We start from the raw sequence: 23,198 nt of genomic DNA, 5'->3' as shown, positions 1-23,198 counted from the left end.
TAGGCGTTCGTAAACAAACGAAAGATTTTCAATTAAATGTTATTGTAAATACTTAAATAATATAATAATATATACAATGTTCTTATAGTAATCGTGGGTTTGTCTGTTTTTTTTTGTTTTTTTTTTAGTTTTTTGTTTTCTCTTCACAAGTGTACAAACCTGGCAATTTTGGTAGTGGATTTTCTTAAATCTATGTTTGCGCTAATTAAATCTAGTTATTTATTCAAACGCAATACATTATCATTGGACAACTATTTGAAGAAAATAACCGATGATATATCATCGGTTATTGTCTTTGACATATATTAAGATTATATGATATAAATAACGGTGTTATGGATGTTTCGCTTTCTATAAGTCAACACAGAAAGTCAGAATTCACTCATTCACTTCAACGACTATTTCTGCTATTAGCTGTTTGCAACAATTTCTTTGAGTTGAATCATTAATATCCTCGATATTTATAAGTAATTTATTGAACATTAAGTAATTTGTTTACAAGTCGTCAAACAGTAATTTATTTACAAGTCGTTTGATTTTACTCGTCTATTCCATTAAGTAAAACAACAATAACAGAACCAGGTATAGAGTTCATCAAAATTTACTTTTTTTAAACGAAATGACATTTAACATAGAACACTAGCATAGTTTATTGTGAGAGTTTGGAGATACAGGACTTAAATGCTAATTAATCAAAAATTTATTGAAATTTTTTATAAATTTCAACAATTAACTAGCATTTGGATGTAGAATCCAGGATTTAATAAAGATAAAAGTTCTTTGTGTAGAATTCAATTACATTCAAGAGAAATTTTCTCGGGAATTGTCACAAGCTTCTCTTCTCTTTTTTAAATGCATTGTTATTCCTCCTTTCTTTCAAAATGTTAGTGATCATTTGCCACTATCAATTTCAATTGGACTTCAAGGTCAGCGTCATCAAGACAATGTAAATAATATAACAGAGGGCTATAGCATTTCAAGATATGTTTGGAATAATTATGACTTTATAAACTTATATAATGATCACTTAAATTCAAGTTTCATTAATCGTAACCTTATTGGTAATTTCGAAAATGAACTTACCCAAATCTATACAACTATAACAGTGCAACATCCGCTTTTAAAGAACACCTAAAGTTAAAGAAACAATCTATACATTTAAAATCATGGTGGACTACTAAATTAACTCGAAGTAAAAAAAAAATTTTTGTTTCATTTTCAAAAATGGAGCGAAGCGGGATTCACAAAAGACTCTACTTCTTTAATCTCTATCTATTTGCTCGGAGAAATTTCCGCAAAGCCGTCAAAACAGCCCAAAACGATATACTATATCAATAATACATAAAAAATTGAAAAACTTAAAAACTCTAACCCAAAAAACTTCTGGAATACTTTTAGGTGTATAAAGAAAAATTTAAATTCAAAACTTTTTACTATAACCAATAAAAAAGATAAAGAATCCATCCCTGTAGAGTTTACTACTATTTTTGACAAACGGTTAAACACTGAGATAATAACTAATGGATTTACTAATCTTCGAATTCCACCTTGCAAAAATCCTGATGAGATATTATTTACAGATGAAAATATTAAAACAGCTATTTCTTGTCTAAAGTCAAATAAATGCAAGGATCATTACAATATCTCTCCAGAACATTTAAAACACGCCCAATGTGACGCACTAACACAATTGTTAATAAAATTATTTCACGATTTAATTTATCACGGATGAACCCTACATTAATGTCAACGCCAACTATTATGCCTCTAGTTAATCCTATAAAAAATCACTAACCAATCCAAACGATTACCTTGATATCAGAATTATTCTAATATCTACTAAACTTTTAGAATACCTTATCTTACTCATATGCCCGGAGATAAAAGAAACTCATCAACTTCAATTTGGTTTTAATAATAAGAGCTCAACCCTCCATGCTAAATTTGTAGTAAGCGAAACAGTTAAGCATTATAATTGATGTCATTGTTGGTACTACTTTATAAGGAAACTTAACTGGTGTTGTAGCTTTTGCTGATGACTTCATTCTTCTCAGTTCTATTCTCTCGGGCCTAAAAAAATTTATTACGACTTGTAAAATGAACAACAATTTAAATGGCTTTAGGCTTAATGTCACTAAAAACGGAACTTTACTCTCCGGAAAAAGACAAACAATGAACTGCCCAAAATCCATCCAATATCCATCCAATATCCAATAATCATCTTAATTGACTTTACTTAAGATACAAAAAAATCAATTTTGGCTTCACTTAATAGAATGAGTATTGACAGTAGGGTATCAAATTTCCAGGCACCAGCGTAAACTCTCATTCAATCTGGAATCCGGTTTGCACATCCAAGGTCTATTATCCAATTATATAAATCATTAGCAGTTCCGACACTAACCCACAGTCTAGAACTCTGTAAAAATAAAGAGTCAACAATGAAAAGAATCGACGGACTTCGAAGCAACGCAGTAAAATCGCTTTTTAATGTCTCCAAGCATACAAAAGCAAACTATATACACTCTCTATTTAAAATTAAGGAAATGTCAAATTATGAACACCAAAACAAAATAAATCTATTTATCCGACTTTTAAACAATAAAGTAACCTTTGAAATCATTAATTCCCAACTTAACTACTGTTCAGTTAAATCTTCTATTTTAGATGATGTAAAAGAATTGTGATATTCATAAACTGAATATGAAAACCTTAATGCTGGTTAAAAAAAAGTAAAACTTAGAGACTCAGAGAATGTAATTCCTGAGGCTACTCTTCATATTTTGGTACAGCCGGTTCAATGTTGGAATGTAAAACAACAGCGAACAATTTTTAAAAACCCACTCAAAGAAAACATTCCTGAATGATAATTTTTTTATCTCTCTTTTTTCTTAGTTTGTATTTTTACCTTAAAAAAATATTTCACAGAGGATGATTAATAAAATAATAATAATAATAATAATAATAATAATATATATATATATATATATATATATATATATATATATATATATATATATATATATATATATATATATATATATATATATATATATAATATATATATATATATATATATATATATATATACAAGCATTGGCTTGTAACGTGAGAATTAAATTTAAAGACCGTGACAACTTCCACCCGGAAATTTCTCACCCAGATCGATCATCTAAAATTCCGGCTTTAATTAACATGTCCTTTTTAAAGGAAATTTTCCTAGAAATTGCCGTTAGCATTCTGAAATTTACAAACCGTAACTTGGACTACTTCCACCTGGAAGTTTCTCACCCAGATCAATTCCATTCCGACAACCTCTCTCTTATACAAAAAACAGTTTAAATAAAATAAAATTTGAAAAAAGACGTTTGAAAAGATGATTGAAAAAAGAAAAAAATGCAGTTTTAAATTTTTTTTTCATACAAAGGCTGCTTCTCTAACCAAAAAACTCACATACAAATTACGTCCAGTCATTGTCTCTCTCTACCTCTCTCTTTCTCTTTTTCTCTCTCTTTCTCTTTTTCTATTGCTCTCTCTCTCTCTCTCTCTTTCTCTCTCTCTCTCTCTCTCTCTCTCTCTCTCTCTCTCTCTCTCTCTACAAAATTTAGTGGGTGTATGAACACGTTACTTGGATTATCCATAAAATTGACTTTGTTATAAGCACTCACTGTTTCACTTCCTAAATAACTTAGCTTTTCATTCAATTTTTTTATAGAAAATCAGTTTTAGTTCAGATTGTTTAAAATAATAATATTATAATATTATTTTTAATCATATATATAAGATTTCAAAAAGAACTGGTTACATCTTCAGAGCTATTGTCTGAAATAAAATAAAAATCTGTTGTTTTTTCTGTGGTTAAAGGTGTTCCAAGAAGTCCTCACTGTCTTATCACAGAGAACTGCGAAGTTAACATAGAAAGTGTTTGGATGTCAAAATACGAAAAGTATGGAAGTGATATATTCAAATTGTTTTTTTTTTTCAGATATTTTGCATAAAAGTAATAAATTTTTTGAAAATTCTTTTTCAAACCGGGGATATAAGGTCTCAAGTTGGCGCGTGAAAATATTTTTTGAAAATGTTTTCTGCTTCTCTGGATATATTTCTAAAGTGAAATAAAAAATCAACATCATTGCACAGATGATAACAAATCTATAGAAGTCCTGGAAGCAGCTTTACTTTAGTACCGGAATTTTAGTAATTTAGAAATTTAGTACTCTAATTACTTTATGATTTCCAAAATTTTTATAACAGGGCAAATTTTTATTCAAGAGTAATTGATAAAAACTATATATTTAGGCTTTGTCAAAAAGAAGCATTTAACTTTAAATAATTCAGTCAATGAGAGAATTTAAATATCAAATATTTAAAATTAAAAAATATAAAAATTTCACAACAAATAGGTGAATTAATACGTATGTATATTAGGGTGGATCATGTTTTTTTAATTTATTGTCACTACTACAAAATGTTGCTATAATATGAAGTTAATGAGAAAACGATAAAAATTCGAGCTTTCTTTAACAATTTAGGAGTGCAACTTTTGTTTAAACTTTATAAATTTATATATTATTATTAATAAACTTTATAAATTTATATATTATTATTAATCTTCATAAATTATATATTATTATTGTTACTTTTCTACCTAGTTCAAATTTACCAATAATTCAGATGGAATATTTCAAATTTTATTTCATTGACTATACCCATATTTGACATTGACCCTATTTTTAACTTCATTTTTACTTTATCACTCACTGTTCTGTTGTTTAAGATTGGTGAATTATAATTGTTGGGGAAAGTCGAGTAGTGTCCGGAGTTACCCGGACGGCGGGTAACTCCGGACACTTGATGTACAGCTTAAACTAAAGAAGCTATGTGAAATATTATATTTTAAATTCTATAAAACATTATTTGAGTGAAGTTATGGCATATGCAAAATATCTATCAAAATATGCCAAAACAATTGGCTGGGAGTGCATGATATTGTTTCCCACCACCAGGAGAGCGATGTATCGTCATAGTTGGTTCAGATATTATTATATCTAATTTTTATAATATAATAATAATAATAATAATAATAATAATAATAATAATAATATCTATTTATTGCTGAAATTTAACACAATAACAATTAAAATAATTTAAACGAGAGCGTGTAATGAGCACGCTCTATATCAGCCAGTGACTTTATATTTGCTTTTAATATATTTGTCTAATCGTTTTTTAAATGTTTTCATTGATGTAGATAGCACGATAGACGAAGGAAGACGATTCCTTACAGTCACTATTCTATTAAGAATAAAATTCTCTCTTAATGAACAACATTCCTTTATTAATTCTTTTTTGAATCGAATGGGATTTCTTCTGTATGCAGATTATTCCATTAACTAATCAGGTTTTATAACTATTTTTAACGTAGATATACACAGTTTAACTTGTATGAAACCGTGAACAATTTTGAAGCACTCGATTAAATCTCCTCTCAACGTTCGAGTTTCTAGCGTTGTAATATTAAACCTTTTTAATTGTGATTTATAAAATAGGTATGAGAGGCTTCTTGTTTGAGTAGCTCTTTTTTGAACTTTTTCAAGAGCAGCAATATTGTACTTCTTTGATGGATTCCAGATTGGTGCTGCATATTCGAGAAACGGCCGAACAAAGGATTTATATAATATTTTGGTATAGAATTCAAATGTGTGTTTAGTTAAACCTGGCATTCTTTTAGCTCTGTAGGCACAGTAATTGATATGTTGGATGTATTTTCCATCAGTAGATATCATTACGCCTAGATCTTTTTCTGATTCAGAGCCTTCATTTCGAATTTGTATTTTTTGATCGTAGTCAAAGATTGAATAATTTATTTTTTTATTTTACTTATCAAAATGCATTATTTTACACTTTTTTATATTAAGTTTCATCTTCCATTCTTGATACCATTTAGCTATTTTATCTATACCATATTGTAACTCGTTTCTTTGTATTTCAATTTTGTCCAGCTCAGCAAGAACTTTACTATCCTCGGCGTATTTGTCTGTTACTTGTGAAAGATTTTATCCATGGAGCAAATTTATTATTAAAACCGTATGATTTAACTTGATAATGTATTCATGTGATATAGTGTCAAATGCTTTTGCGAAATCAATAAATAGGACGTCGACTGGATTTTTGTTATGTAAAGCTGTATTAACATCGTCTTGACACTCTAGCAAATTTGTGAAACAGCACTTTTTTGGCACAAGACCATGTTGTTGCGACGTGATAAGATTACTTGCTATTAGATGTTTCATCATGGAGTCACGAATTATACTTTATGTAAACTAATAACTTGTTATTGATTATAGATACATTTTTATTTAAAACATTAAAAAAAAAAATTCGTTTAATACTTTAATTCACTGGTTTTAAAACTAGTATTTGTGAATGAGTAATGATCGGGTGGTATCGGACAAATATTTGGAGGATGGTTCTGGACAACTTAATCTACAAATTACTGGAATACTTAATCTACAAATTAAAAATGAGCAACTTTTTTATATAAATAATAATACATTAAATATAATACACAAACCCAAAATAGTATATCATTTAAATCCAATAAAAAGACGTAAGACTTAAAAAAAGTGTTTTTAAAGTGTCTATTTTTATTAGCAAAAAGCTAATGCTTATATTTCTAAACGATGACATTTTCATTCACATTCTTTATATATTAGAAGTAACTTTTAAAAGGGAATGAATCCATCAATACTGAGATCTAAAAAAGGAATAGCGGAATTTAAATTAGTCTCACTAAAAGAAAGTAGGTCTAGAGAATTTGCAAGAGGTAAGATTCAACTGATGGAAGGTTGCTTTGCATACCACAAATATTTGTAAAAGATATAGTTAGGTGGTAGGAATGGTTTTTTATGTTTAACATTGTGGGTTACTTTTGGCATGATTTAAGATTAAAGAGAACTTGAACCATTCATAGATAGAGCACAGTTGTTCGTTAACTTAAACTCGTAACTTTGGGCTCCTTATGTGACCTCGACAATGCGCACAAAAAGTGTTAACAGGGACACCATCCATGCGTAACATGCCACTGTTAATACTCTGATATTTTACAGCTGTTGTTGAAATCAGCTTTTCTGAGAGTTGCCATAGAGTTTGGGAATCCGTTTAGCAGCCGTGGCGCAGTGGTTAGAATTCTGGCTTAGAACCCAGATGTTCCAAGTTCGATGCCAGCTCTAGCCTAACAAGCGACATTGGTACGGAAGGAGGCGTAAACCTCTTGTTAAATGCTCTCCTGCGGTGCTCTGATATAAGACCGTAAGGACTTCTGGGAGCACCTAAAATAACTACAAAAAAACAAACAAACAAAAACTTAACTACCAGGCGGCCTCAGAACTATTAAACTGAGTTTTAGAGCTGTACCCTCATAAAGAGATAACAGAAAGAGTTGCATAGCCACTATCAATAAGGCACAAGCAAAAATCATCATTTTAGACATGAAACAATGTAACACAGGTTTACATCTGCGCCAGTCTAATATATGAAGAAAGTGTTCGAGGCTGGTTAGCAAATTTATTAAAGGGTTTGAGGCTGGTTAGCAGCTAAAATTTCTTAGGGCGAAATTCCAAGAAATTTTAGCTGGATGCAGATGCCCATGAAGAGTATTGAGCCCCAAGGCAGAATTTTTAAGTCGGAATTTGTTTCTATTAGCCTTTGCCCCTTAAAGTAATAATCGCGCTCAATGCGCAAATATTGTTACTAAAGGATTTGAAAAGACGCATTATTTAGGAATAATAAGGAACTTCCAAAAAATAAAAAAATACTTAGCCGAATTTTATTAATTTTCTACGAAATATCTGTAAAAAAAGATAGCTTAAAGACGTCACTTCCAGAACATTCCCTATTTTGCCTAGATTTCTCAGACAATGGCTCTTAAACAGAATCAGTAATTTACCAATGGTCATATAGAGCAATCTATAAATCAATTATTGCTCAATTTTTTGAAGCAAATGAATTTATGAGCTTCGTGAAAGTTCTTCTAATTCTATTAGTAATAAAAGATTGTATACCATAGATGTTCTACTTTTTTTTTTTTTTGAATACAAGTTAGTTTATTTTTTTTTTTCTTTACAGAAATTATAAATATGAAATTTTACTTGCACTTCAACTTAAAAAATGATGGATTAATATCTGCTGTTGTTCAAGTCAGTGACAATTGTTGCTCTGATATAAAAACTTGTATACAACTTATATGCATTCAGCTTCAAAAAGAAAGAAATTTACTCATTGAAGCATCTTCATTAGATATATTTTTTAAAAAGAAGTTATTGTCGTCCGATGTGTCTTTGTCAAGCTTAAGTTGTGGTGCTGATTTGTATGTAGAGATAAACACTGATAGAGTTTCAAAGAATAAAATAACTTATGACAAAAGTATTGTTTCAAAATCAAAAAATGGCAATGAAATAAAGGAAACAGAAAATTTAGCTAAAAGTAGTCAGCGATGTTCTGAGCTTAAGACATTGCAGCTTAAAGCCGAAAAATTAGTTGAGAAAAAGCGTTGTGATCTAGCAGTTGCTTTATACAAAGAAATGATTGAAATAGACAAAAATTCTGTTGATGGAATACTTGGAGTTGCATACATTTATTTTAAAGCACACCGTTATGCTGATGCTATACCATTATTTTTGAAAATTGTTAATCAGGAGCCTTCAAATTTCACTGTTCTTATAGACTACAGCGTGTCACTTATCAAAATAGGTGATTGCCAGAAAGCAATTAATGTTTTGTCACATGGCATTAATGATATGAAACGCTCAAAAGATATTAAAATATTAATCCATGAAGCAAATGTTGCGCTTGCCTCTGCACTTGAGTTAAAAGGTGAATTACAGCATGCATTTCAATTGTATTTAACTGTTGCTCAAATGACTGAAAAACAGCATATAGATGCTTTAATAGGTTATGCAAGAGTTGGCTTTAAACTGAACCAGGTATAAAGTTTGTAATAAATTTTTTTATTTTTTTAAATTAAAGTTCCTTCATTGATCTATGAAAACACAAAAAAATAAAAACTGTTACTGTTTTATAGACATAAGGTGTAATTCTAATCTAATTGATATTAATGTACATGATATTAATTTACTAATATCTAATTGATATTAATGTACATGAACATTAATATCTAATTGATATTAATGTACATGAACAGGAGTTCATGAGGCTTTACTGACCTTATATTAGGATAGGTTAGTCTCTTTACTTTTGGTGAAGGCTTACCTACGAGAAGAAACTACTTATGAGAAGAAAAGCTCATATAAAATCTACCTCTATAAACTTCTTTGTCTCTACCTCTATAAACTTACTTGTTCTATTACTCCAAAGTCTATTCCATAAACCTCTTTGTCCTATCAGTATTTCATTTATATAAAATTATGAAATAGACAATAGACAGAATTACTGGTATAAATAAGAGATTTATAGAGGTAGAGAATAATAATAATTAGGAATAAGAAAATGGCAAGCATGATAAAAAGAGGCAACCTTAACTGGTGCTAGCTTTGTAATGAAATATATTGTTTCCATCAGAGGCCTGTAAAGAATGATAATCAAAATTGGGGTAAAGTAGAGAGCTTTATTATTTAACAGAATCTTGTTTTCCATCAGGCAGGAAAACAAGATTCTGTTAAATAGTTTAGAAATAATAAATAGGGTTCTGTTTAACACTGTTGTAAAACTATGATAAAATTGTAGAAGTGTAAGACTGTGATAGAAAAAACCCACCAGCTGTAGTAAGTTTTAAGTGGAAAAATAATTTAAGCTACAGAAGTAAGAGTTAATTAAATATTTAACAATTGATTAACTTGTTTTTTCAAGTTGACAAGAAGAGTTTGGCCATTAGATTCAAGAAGTAAATTAGAAAAAAACTTCTTTGCAAATAGTTCTGCTTTATACTTGTAAGAGGTAATTAGACCAGATCCATGTGTGCTATGTGTAATGTTAGGCTTGACTTGTTAAGTTAATGACATTGTAAACAATTTTCCAAGCATCTTTAGCATTTCTGAGAGAATTAGGAATCTGACAATAATTGACATACATCAGACAATAACTTTTTGCATCAATTTCTTGCAATAATAAAAAAACAATTGTTTTCCACAGAGTTGTCCTTGTAAAATGATGAAATAAGTGATGGTTTGAAAAAACCATAGAGGTAGGGTGAAAAACTGAGAAAGGGGAATAAAAGCTTCTATGTCTGTCTGAATCCAGGAGATTACAAAGGAGTCTCAGTGACGAGACAAAGTGAATTAATATAATATAGTGTAGAAGAAGTACTTGATAACAAAGTGAGATTTTAAAGTGAGAGTTTAAATCATAATGAGAAACTAAGTACAAGTAGAGACATATATCTTGTTTCTCAACTTGTTTCTCCAGGCGCAGCAGCCTTGTTTGACCAGGTTCGTGTTTCGGAGTTATAGAGTTGAGAGAGGGTTGTAACCACAAAAAGTAGCCTCATCGACTGTAGGGAGATGAATAATTTAAAAAAATATATATCAAGGAGTAAATGCGAGTGATTAGGATTATCTGAAAAATGAGTCACAAAGTTAATTATCTGAGTGAGAGATTGAGCAATCAAAGTTTTGAGCCAATTTAAGTTACCAGCAATATCAGCTCTGGAATAAAGAAAAAGAGCTCTGTCAATTTAATCCGAATTAGCATTGAAAAAGAGTGCAGCCTTGGAAGAAGAAAAATGATAAAAAATCAAAAGAGAGATAATGAATTGTTGAATGAAATACAAACAAAAAGTCAGAGGATTCAAGCATGGTTTTACTACAAATATATGAGTATATGCCTAGGCCGAGCATTTGATTATGGGAGTCTTTGCGAATCAAAGAGTAATCAAACTAATATTGAAAGATGAAACAGCTTATTATAATATAGTCTTACAAGAAGCAAGTAGGTATTGTGAATTTTGTTATGGGTAAGATTCAACGGCCAAAAAAGAACATCAAAAACAACCAATATTTGTAAAGGATAAATTAAAACAATTTGGTGGTAATGTTGTTTTTTTTTAATAATATTTATAGGTATTTTATTCATTTTTTTAATAATAAGATAGCTTGGCTCAATCATAGATAATGTATGTCACCCAGAGAAATAAGTTATGCAGTTGAATTATTCATGTTAATCGATCCAAAGTCATAACAAAGGACCTTTATATGGCATTGACAATGCACAGCTTAAGTACTAACAAGGACATTTTTTATGCACAGCATGGCACTGTTAATACTATGATACTTTACAGCTATTGATAGAACTAGCACCTCTCAGAGTTATCGCAGAGTTTAAGAAACCTACCAGCCTACTATCTAACTATAAAAACTTTTAAGTGGCCACAACTATGAAAAAAGCTGTTTTTTGTTGTTGTTGTTTTTGTTTTTTCTTTATCACATTCATATATTTCCAAAACGCAAACCTTAATAAAATTAGGTCACTTTACAAAAAATAGGATTAGCTTGTTAATACTAGAAATTAAAAATTCTTAAGACTGCCCCCCCCCCCCCCACTGCCTTATAGAAATTTTTAAGATTCATATTCCCCTTGTATAAGACTAGCACTCTCATTGCCAAACATTTTCCAAATTTTACTATGCACTTTTATAATAAAAAATTTATTTAACATCAAAAAGTAGGTAAGTGTTGCTAAAATTGGAACACTGAAACAAAGAATAAATATTTCTTAACCGGAGATAGTCTAACTATGAAAAGATTTATGACTTCATTAATACAAACAGATAACCAGGGCTTTGGAGCTGGTATTTTTACAAGAAGTTAAGCCAGAGCAGGAGCTGAAATATTTCCGGGCGGAGCCGGCTTCAAGCTAGCTTCTCTCTTTTATAATTTGGAAGATCAAAGTATGAGTATTTTTTGTTAAAAGGATCTCTAAGTGCTATGAAGTTATTTTTTATATAAAAATTTTTTTTTTTTTAATTAAACTGCAATCAAAAATGTCATTTTATGATTTCTAAATAAAGCATTTTATATTTTTATAATGATATATCAAATATTAACACTAAAGCTTGAGTGTTAATATTTGATGCTTACCTTGAGGCACTTAGAAGTTTAATATATTATAAATTATATTTGAACTAATATATATAAAGCTGTTTTTTATACATTGAAAAAAATCACTTGCGTTTTTATAGAAATTAATTTTGATCAAATTGTTTTTTGTAATGTCATGTGGTTTATGTTGTCGCAGATGATAATTAAAGATGATAAGTTACATTAAAATAGTATGAACAAGTACACTTTTAAACAAAAATTCAGGTAATAAAAAAATTCCTAGATAAAAAAAATCTCTAGATGAAGCTATACAGGATGAGGAGCATTTATGACAGAATACAAACGAAAAAGAAAGTGCAGTAGTAAAAATTAACTATTGTTCTCCAAGAAGGGCGTAAATATACCAAGATTGAGGTAATGTGCTGCATTGTTCACACTTTGCAGCTAGCTAATTGTGATGCTTTAAAAGAAACATGCACTTCCCAACTTTTGGCAAAGGTCTGGTATGTTGTTAAGAAACTAAAATGTTCATAATATATTTCTAGCTGCAGTTTATGTTGAAGCTAGATGTAGAATACTGTAAATAGAGAATCATATGTATGAGCAAAACAAGGCTTAAAAGCAATGGCAGAAAAAAAAACTTATAAAAGAATATACCATATAAGTCAAAAATATAACAGTAGTCATCTACAGCACTTCAGTCAGTTTGGGTGGATCTAATTCTGATGGAGACAAGTTTGAAAAAAGACAAGTTTGAAAAAAACCTTGATAAGAAAATAGAAGTGTAACCAAAAATAATTTTTTAAATAAAAATACTTTTAACACAAATTTCATGGATGACTGTGAAGACATCCAAAACCATTTTATAAAATATTTTATTTTTTTGATTTGTTTTTCCTGGAGTCCCTGTTATTCAAAATAATTTTGTTATTGCAAAGGCACCATTTTGTTCCAATCAAGACAACGGGTTTTCTAAATTGGAGCATTTTAATTCCTTAACCGGAACAGGTTGTTTCTTTTTGAAAAATGCAATAAAATATATGAAAATCAATCAGAAATTGTTTTCAACTTTACAGTGACAATTTAAACAATTCATTCAAAACTTATAATATAATTAATATTGGGCAAAATGAAATTCTATTTATTCTAAATTCTCTTTGTTCTATTATTATAAGCTTTAACAATCTTTTGTTTAAAATTCACTAAAATATTTATTTAAAAAAAAAAAAGAAGTATTTAAACTTTCCAATCAATAAAACTTTTGACAAACTTTTGACATCTCAATATATTATTTTGTTTATTATTATTGTTATATCACTGCAATATTATATTGTTATATCACTGCAATGTTATATTGTTATATCACTGCAATATTATATTGTTATATCACTGCAATATTATATTATTATATCACTGCAATATTATGCTGTTATATCACTGCAATATTATATTATATGCTGTTATATCACTACAATATCATACTTGCAGCAACATATAAGATTATGCTGTCATCTGCATTTAAAATCCCATTGCATTAAACAGAAAAAACTGTTTGCATTAAACAGAAACCCACTATATTATAGTTTATTATGCTACAGTAGACCCAGAAAGTTTTGAAAATAGAGTCATATGAGCCCTCAATGATTAAAAAATCCTAGAACTCCATTGAGAGCTTGGGATAATGATATTTTTATTGATTGATGTTTTTTGATTGGTTATAGGAAATTTGAAATTTTTAATATTAAACTAAATTTGTGAACTGGGTTCAAATTACTATATTTGGGCATTTTCAATAAATTAAAAAATAAAGGCATTTTTAGATAAATTGCCAAAGTCATAACCATCATTAAGAATAATTAGTTCAGCTGAATCATGCGGAATTCCATAAAGAGTCTAGTTAATTTGTGCTGATGGCATATTTGTAATAATGTTAAGTGTAGCATTATTACATAACTCTTAAAATTTGTCAATTTTAATTTAACATTGACAAGAAACTATGCAAAGTATTACACTGATTTGAGAGTGTAATAGTAACATGCTCTCTTTGTACATAGGAGTACATAGATCTTTTATAGTAGATATTAATTCTTCAGAAAAAAAATCTACAGCCTTTTGACCTTGTTGTAGATGTCCCTCCACTCTCACCAGAGTTGCAACACATCTAATTGCAGTCCAGTATTTTTTTTTTTTATTGTAGTAATAACCCTGTCTCTTGCTTTTATGTATTGGTTCACCATGTAGTCCTGTTTTTCTATGTGACACCGAGTTTTAAAAACCAGGTAGTCCCATTTATATATGAATGAGTAATACATATGCTTTTTTGATCAGATTTGTGGTTTTTTAGTCAGTCCTTTTTCGTGTGGCAAAATCTTCAGTTTTAGTTACCATTTAGTTACCAGTCCTCATTACCATTTTTCGTGCCAATATAAATCCTTCATTGTATCTTGAATATAAATTTTGACATAAAGATAATTTTTGCCAAACTGACAACACTTCCTTTAGCATTGTGTGTTGGGACAATAAGATCTAGCAAATCTTAACTAGTTTCTGTTTCCCTTATCAAAAACACAGGATGCTTTTGGTGAATAATTTTGCAACAGTGCCATGTTTTTACTTTCTCAATGGCATACTAGTTTCAAGGGAAAAGACCTTATTGAAACATATTTGGTTTGTTTTCAATCTTCTTTTTTTATTGATTTCATTGATGCTTTTTGTCCTGCTTACAGGCATCGTTAAAACACATTTGAAACTCATCACTATCTACTGGAATAAAAGAATCTTTAATTATATTTAAAGCATAATCAATGGTCATATTTATAAGTTCTTTGTATTGAACAGAAACACCTTTTACATCCAAAACATGGCCAATTGTAGGACACAGTTTTTCTCTCCCTTCGTTCGTTGGTTATTGGAAAATAGAAATATAGTAGCCTTTTGAAGCAAAAAAATTTTCTCAGTTGCAATAATTTTGTAATTAATTCTGAGGTAATTTATTAACTTGTTAAAATTCAACTCTACATAAAGTTATTTGTATAATTGACAGATTTCTGCATCCTCTCCTTTTTCATCTTATCACCCAGTTTTTTAAATGATTTTCTTTGTTTTAAAAAACATGGTTCTGTTATGAAAACCTCTACTTCATAAATAATATCTATTTATGCTTGTGAAAGTATAAATACATGTCTATATTTCTTGAAACGTTTTTTTTTTTTAACGTTTATAACTTTTCCATGCTTTTTCACACTCGTTTTCAAACTCTCCTGTGAATTAACTGATAGTCCAAACTTTTGAAAAAGTGTTTCTTTAATGGATGAATATGTTATTGAATTGGACTTAACAACTTTGTAGGTTTAATAAACTGTGTAAAAAAATCTATTTCAGAGATGTAGCCTAGGTCCACATAGGCTGAAGGCTAACAACTATTTGTTATCCATTGTTTATGCAAAATGATAGTGATAAAAAAATTACAAACAGTATTACAAAATAACATTTGTTTGATTTTTTTTATTTAATTTTTGATGCTTTGCAGGGGAGTAAGATTTTGTTGGGGCGTAAGTATTTGCAGGGGTGTAAGTATTTGTTTAACTTGTTTAATTTTCTTTATTTATTTAATAATTATCTTTACACATTTTTTTTTAGTCTTTTTTTATACATGTATGTTCCAGGTATCTTTAGAGGATGTTTTTCTTGTCCTACTTAATGCTATTGTGAGGAAAAAAGATGACAATGGTGTAAAAAAATTGTTTGCTGAAATGATTCAGGAAAATGGCGGTTATAGTGCTTTAGTTTCACAAATGCAAGATGCTAAGTCTGATCCAACTGCTGTCGTCTACATTGCATCAATAGTGCGTGAGTTCGGTGCTCTCAACAAATGCAAGGACCTACTAGAACATGCTTTTGCTCTAGCGCCAAGTAGTGTTGACATCGCATTACTCTTGACTCATGTGTATGAGAATCTATGTCTTTTTAACGATGGTTTAAACTTTGCAATGAAATATTTTAATGAGAAGCATGATAGGCAGGTGTTGCGACGTGTTGATTTGAGTCCTGTTTCTCAAGTTATAAAACTTTTAGAATCACAAAATTTTGATGACTTAAAAGGCTTTATTTTATTAAAGTTGTCTCAAATAAATGGAGATAAACAGTCGCTTTTAAAAGGTAATATGGCAGACATTGAGTTACAACTTTTGGCACTATACTTTACAGTTGTAAAAATATGTTTTATGATGGGCAATTTGGATTGTGTATTATTATTTGTGAAACTACTTGATCCTCTGTTTAATGCAAATGAAAATCTTCACAAAACTCTAATTAAAAATGAACAGGCTTATTATAGTTGCATTAGTAAAATATATAATACGTGTCCGCCTCCGTTAATACGTCTTTCTCCACTCGAAATCAGTGCAGCTGATCAAAAACTCATTTTTGCAGTTGGAGAGAGTCACGTGTTACCTTTAGCTTGGAGGAATCTTAAGTATAACGATCTTGATTATGTAATTCATCCCGTTTTAGTGACAGGAATAAAAATATGGCATTTGCGTAAAGATTCCATGTTTTATACGCGCTCTAATTTTGATAATGCATTAAAAATGATTCCTGATGGTTCTACTTGTTTTTTTCTTCTTGGCGAGATTGATTGTCGAGAAGGGGTTCGGAGTGCTATGGAGAAATGCTGTTATGATTCAGTGGAGCAGTGTGTTAATTTTTTGGCAGGGCTTTACGTGCAAAAGTTATTACATTTGGCAAAAAGTAAAAAATTGAAAATTTTTGTCCACCCGATCGTACCCACTTTAAAAGAAACATTTTTTAACGTACGTTTATTAAATGAGTGCTTAAAACGCGAGTTGAAAAAACATGTTTCAAGATTAATTTGGTTGGATTTTGTAGACGAATTAATTGGCGAGAATGATTCATTAAAAGAAGAATATGATTTTGATGGAGTTCATCTGCATCCAAGTTACATTAAACTTTTAGAAAATTGTTTACAAAGTAGCAGTACGAAGTAGCTAACGGATATTTGGTTTTGTTAACAAATTCTTATTAAACAAAAATTAATTTGATAGCGTTTTCTTAAAAAAAAAATGTGCAGATGAGGTTTGTTTAAATGTTTTTGCGTTTGTGTTATTAACGTTTATTGAAAAAATGTTTTTTAGACTATTGTTGTGTTATTGTCTGTTACGTTACAATGGGTTGCGCTTTCACTAACTCTTGAAGTGGGATTATACATGGATTCAAAAAATTTGGCCATATTGATGAAGAATATGTTTTGCTTAAAACATAAAGTTAAGTTATTTAGTCAAAAATTCCTTATTTATGCTCACATTCTTCATTATGGATTTAGTAGTTATGCTTTTTCATGAATAGTTTATGTAATAAAATGCCTGAAAATTAATACCTCTCTATGTTGAAGATGCTGGTTTCGACGATGAGTCAGAAATAATCCAAATTAAAATTTTTTTATGATTTTTACTCGCAAATCTAATATAAAAACGCTTTATTTACGTTAAAAATATGCTTTAAGACTAGTGTACTAAGGAGATATTTTTTACGCTCAACGCTAACTGTAACAAGTCAAAGCGGTAAATATCTTTCAACTAAATGTTTACCAAACTTAGTTCATATTTAAATAGGTTAGATAGTTAAGTTAGTTGCCTTTAGTACCAGACTAGGTCTGGTATCATAAGGCAAGTCTAACATTATCTCTCCTTAGGATAAAGCAAAACTATTAGCAAAGAACTTTTCTTCTAATTCATCGCATGATTCTAACGGCCACATTTTTGCTTACATCTTAAAAAAGCAGGTTAATCTATCGTTGCCACATTAAAATCACTTCTACTTCAATTGCTAACGTAATTTGCTATTTAAACTTTTCTATAGATTGTGGTCCAGACAAAGTTTCTGTCACAATCTTACAAAAGCGTTCACAGAACTTTCGTTGATGTCTATAAGACAATATATATAGACGTCTTACGAACGTGCCCGCTGGGAGCCTTTTCACTTTTGTACCCTTAATTAATTCTACTATCTTATCTTGAGCCTAACAACTTACTCTCTGACATTCGATATAGACTTCGATCATCTCGTCTTACAGCTGACTTGTTTACTATTTTAACAGAAAGACTATTGCGTATAAAGTGGAAACAATGAGGCAAAGGCACTTGATATATCAAAGACTTAATAAAGACTAGCGTGCTAGGTTTCTTTTGTTATTGGACCTAAAAATAAGTTGTTATTTAGACAAGGTCTAAAAATTAATTTAAAATGGACCTGCTAAGCTTGAGTGCTCCTTCGTCGTCAGGTTGCATATCTGTTTTTTTTCTAAAAATACTACCATGGTGGCTTTTCAAAAAAACAATCATCGCTTGTTCCATCAATCGAAGCTAAATATTGCATGACTCGCCATTCAGCTAAGTTGCATCCTTTTACTCTAAGTGTTCTTTCATGCTCACAAAAGTTTTATTCATCAGGGTTTTTTTCTGTGAACATCTGTGCTTTGGAATTCTTTCCCGTCTTCATGTTTTCTTTTTACAATTTACAGTTTTTAACTATTAGCTTTTTAAAAAATTTTCTTGCTCAATTTCGTTTTTGGTTAATTCCAAATTTAACTGATGCAGACTTGTTGGGAGTGAGGTTTTTGCAAAACCAACCAAAAAAGAATGTTTCATAACACACTTTAAAAAAAAATAACCTCAACAAATACAACGCAAGAGCGTTTTTTTCATACACATATGCATATATATATATATATATATATATATATATATATATATGTTAGAAAATATGTCCTAAAATATGTTAGAAATTGAGGACCTTTTTTTTAGGAGACAAAAATGAGGGTACAAAATACAAAAATATTTTAACATCCCCACCATAAACTCCATAAAAAGCACTAACAAAGTCAATAATGTTGTTAATTGTTGCCTAAATACAGAGCTGGCCGAAAGGCGGTGCAAGCGGTGCAGTCACCCCGCGATTCCAAAGGCCCCGCGTTTCGAAAGGTCCATTGCATTTGGACTTAAAATCAGGCATAACAAAGTTGGCACATTTTTTTGATTTATGTGAAAAACATGTATATTATTAACAAAGTAATAATAATGTTTAAAAAACGCATGCACACTATATATGTTTTTTGAACCATATTGTGTATTTCATATACCTTGTTAAATAAATAACTACATTAAACGGAATAAAAATAAATATTGTTAAAATATTTTCAATGATATTGTGATCACTTTTCTGTTTTTCGCGATATTAATGAAAAACCTGTCTTGGGAAAGCTAAGATTGCCTGACTTATCTTTATGCTGGACTGCTAAAACTTAAAACACTTATCAATGAATGTTTAATCTTTCTGAATCTTATGTCATCCATGTGTTTCATTTACAAAAAGTCTGTTTTTAATGCATTTATATTATAAAAGTTATTCTTTTTAAATGACAAACGTAATACTTCTGATGGGTGACATAAGTTATAAAAACTTTAACCTTTATGCATATTAAGGTGGTACCAGGGTAAAAAATGGCTATTTTTGCTAAAATTTTGAAAAATAATAAAATGAATGTTTTGAATTCTTAAATCTACCTATTTCAATATGCGTTTTGCAAAAAGTCGACTACCTTCTTAATTTTAACCAAATTTGTCCTTTTTTAAAGACCTTAGCAACGACCTTAGAAACGCTTTTTTTTTTGCCAATATCTCCAAACCAAAAAAGCAATTGACTTCAAATTTTTGCTAAACAATGCTCAAGACCCTTGACTTCTCCTTAAATATTATATTAGGCTATAGGCTGTACGCTTATGTTTAAGTTTATGTTACCATATAATTACAATATATTACTTTTTAAAACTTGTTTCAGCTTTTTTGCAACTTTTTTTCTCTCGCTAAATCTTAATTTTTCAGAAAAAACAACTTTTCATAGAAAATAGATAATGGGCTGAAATTTTGCAGGTTTAACGATGAACATATTAGGAATGTTGTCTATGAATCTAAATTTTTAAATTTTTTTTTAAACTCATTTTTATTATGTTTCGGTCCCAAACTCCCTTAATTTTTATATCTTAAAGTTTGAATGTCAACCTGGTAAAAAAAAAAATGTTTAAAAAAATTCTGTTTCATAGACAACATTCTAAATACATTAAAGAATTCATGTTCAAATTTTCAAACAGTTTTGACAATCTTTAAGTTAGTTATATGAGATAAGAGAATAGGCAGTTTTGGTGGTAAAATATCACTAATTATGCGCATAAATAATGACGTCATCACTAAAAAAAATTTTTTGTTCTGTTTTATATTTTTTTTGTTCATTAATAGAAAAGAGTTAAAGTTTATGGATAGTTTTCAATTTTTTGTTAAAAAAGTTGCCTTTACCCTGGTACCACCTTAAAATCATAAAAATATTTTATGTTCTTCAAGCTATGTCTTCTAGCTATGTCTTCTAGCTATGTCTTCTAGCTATGTCTTCTAGCTATGTCTACTAGCTATGTCTGCTAGCTATGTCAGGCGATATGTTTTCAAACTTGTCATGTTTTGCAAACTTTTCTAGTTTTTTGCGTAAATTTGTGTTTACGTTTTTAAAGCGATGACATAAATCATAAAACGTTAAAATATTTTGTCTAATATTATAATTTCCGATTTTGATGTTTGATCTTTAATAATCCCTGTTTCGTATCACGTTTAGTTTAAGTAAACTTTTTAAAATTATAATAGTCTAACGATGTTTATATTTGATAATAAATATCTAAAAGATATTTTTTCGTATTTTGTTTTGATAAAAAGTAACAATAAATTTATAGATAATTTAGCTATGTTCGTCATTTGCCCGTTTATTTAAAAATCAAAGGAGGCTCTGGTTAATTCCCTAAATGTCATAAGATAAAAAAATCTATTGGTGTTATTCATTCTTTTTACAGAACAAAATTATCTCCAGTATTTAAAAAAGTTATAAAAGTTTCACTCTTTAAGTGATTTTTTTCAAAAAATAACAAGATGCCGTAAAGCTCACTTTGAAACAGCCGTGACTATTTACAATATTACAAGAATGCAAGATACAAGATTACAATGTTTACAAAAAATGTTCCGTTAGGGCTATAGAGCTCAAAGCATAAAAACAGAGACAACTAGCCCTGGTTTCTCTTATGTTGAAAAATTGGTAATTCAAGTTATAATTCAAAGTAAATATTTTGCTAAATATTTCGTCTCGCTGAATTGATACTGGTTTACCCTGCAGCAAATGCTATAAGTGATCAATCATTTTGTTAACTTTAGTCCACTGAAAATTACCGCACAAATTAGTATTTCTCCTACTTTTATTTTTTAGATAAGTCTAGCATTGCGTAATTTATGGACAATCCATAATTTGAAAAATGCTTTTCAAAATATATATAACTTTTTTTTAATTAAAGCTTTTTTTAATTTCTCGAAAGAGGGGGAGGGGTAAAGATACTTTAAACGTACAAAATTTTTAATGGAGAGATGGGGGGGGGACCTAAAGTACGCTTTGCAACAGGAAGGAGGGAGGGGGGATCAAGTTCCTAAATTTTTGTACTTTATGGATGACCCCTTAAGAAATAAATGTTTCATTAGTTAGCCATTAGTATTTGATTATATAGATTTTATCATATATATTATTATATATATTATATCTGATATACTAATACTAATAATATAGTGATGATATACTACATCATTAGTAAGTCATTAGTTAAGATTAGTTTATTAATATTTATTAATACGTCTTTAATACGTCTTTGTTTTAACTAAGAAGTTAATTAACAAAGCTGAAATTTTTTGCATATTTTCTTTTGTAAGCAATGTTTTTTTCGCCTTTGAAAACGAATTAGTCCGACTTGAAGTGTTTGTGAAGTTATTTTTTAATGAAGAACACAGAGCTTTAGCATGAAAAAATTCATGTATTCACATATACGCAAGAAAGCTATCCAAGATGAGTTCCCTACCGTTGAAATTGCGTTTCATATTTACCTTGCGCTATCATTAACGCAAGGTAAATACAGGAGAAAGTTGTATCACGGGAGAAAGACTTTTTTCAAAAATGAAATTGATCAAAATCAGGCTGCGTACCTCCATGCTTCAAGAACGGCTCACTAACCAACCTTTTAACCAGTCTCTTATGAGTATTGAAAGTGACTTCATGAGGGAAATGAACTCTGATGATACGGTCAATTACTTTGCTGATTGAAAATCTAGGAAAGACACATTTATGATTTATTACTATAAAATGTGTAGCACTATTGCTGAATGCATATTATTTTCTGTACCATTTTTATATTTTCATTTATTTATTTGATTTTATTGGTAATAAACTTATGTCACTAATCTGAAGGGCAAAGGGCCCAATACCGTATTTTTACCCAAACCCCGACAATAGTAAATTCGACCCAGCTTCCCCAGTTTCCTTCTATCAAAAGACAAAAATAAAATTTTTGCATTGCTTTTTGCGTGCCATTTTTTTTATGGGACAAAATAGTTTTAAATTTTTTTTTTACATTTAATGACATTTGAACCTTTACTCCAATTTTTAAAATTTATATATTTATCAAAAGCAATTACATGATTTAAACTATAATTAATATAACAAGTCTTTATATTTATAACAAATTCTTTTGAAAAAAAAAAAAAATTGTAAATATCTAACTTTCATTGTTTTATTACGAAAAATTTTATCACTTAAAATTTTATCATTTAAAATTTATTCATTTTAAAGATTCTTGATGAGAAGTCCATACGGTCTACTTCAAGTCGCCGCGTTCTTTATTTTATAATTTACAACTTTTTCTTGAATTTCTATTCTTATATTTTATCTTGTAAATTTTATATATTTTTATCTTTTACATGATCGGAACAGTAAACATATTTAAATACATAAACGTATAAATATCGATATGATAGGAAATGTTGTAGGGGAAATGTTTGTTTCTATTTTTACTGCGTGAAAATTCAAGTTCCTTTTGTTCCTAATGCTATATAAAAAGCTTTTTCAATAGCATATTGTAATATTTCATTTCAATTTAATTTAATTTAATCAATTATTACTGATTTTAAAAATACTTGCATCGGACAGGATTTTTAATTAAATATTGGCTCTTAACAATAACTAAACATATAAATAGTAACCAATCATATTTTGTTT

The 23,198-nt window shown here is 29.2% G+C and overlaps 2 protein-coding genes across 2 annotated transcripts in view; both read left to right on the top strand.

Moving 5' to 3' along the window:
- LOC100204975 (dynein assembly factor with WD repeat domains 1) overlaps positions 1–91 on the top strand; it is a 43,881-nt gene extending 43,790 nt beyond the window's left edge. The window contains exon 16 of the mRNA XM_065787884.1: positions 1–91. This exon is cut by the window's left edge and continues 88 nt beyond it. The gene's annotated coding sequence lies outside the window, so the exon portion shown is untranslated.
- Positions 92–7,745: 7,654 nt separating this feature from the next.
- LOC101241042 (uncharacterized) lies at positions 7,746–17,210 on the top strand. The gene is made up of 2 exons (XM_065787883.1): positions 7,746–8,984; positions 15,719–17,210. The coding sequence occupies exons 1-2, from the start codon at positions 8,139–8,141 to the stop codon at positions 17,057–17,059; spliced, it is 2,187 nt and encodes a 728-aa protein (XP_065643955.1). The 5' UTR covers positions 7,746–8,138; the 3' UTR covers positions 17,060–17,210.
- Positions 17,211–23,198: the final 5,988 nt, after the last annotated feature.

Source organism: Hydra vulgaris, chromosome 01, assembly GCF_038396675.1.
Source record: "Hydra vulgaris chromosome 01, alternate assembly HydraT2T_AEP".
In the NCBI taxonomy this organism is placed as follows: Eukaryota; Metazoa; Cnidaria; class Hydrozoa; order Anthoathecata; family Hydridae; genus Hydra; species Hydra vulgaris.
The sequence above is the reverse complement of the archived record's forward strand: the minus strand, read 5'-3'. Positions and strand labels throughout refer to the sequence as shown.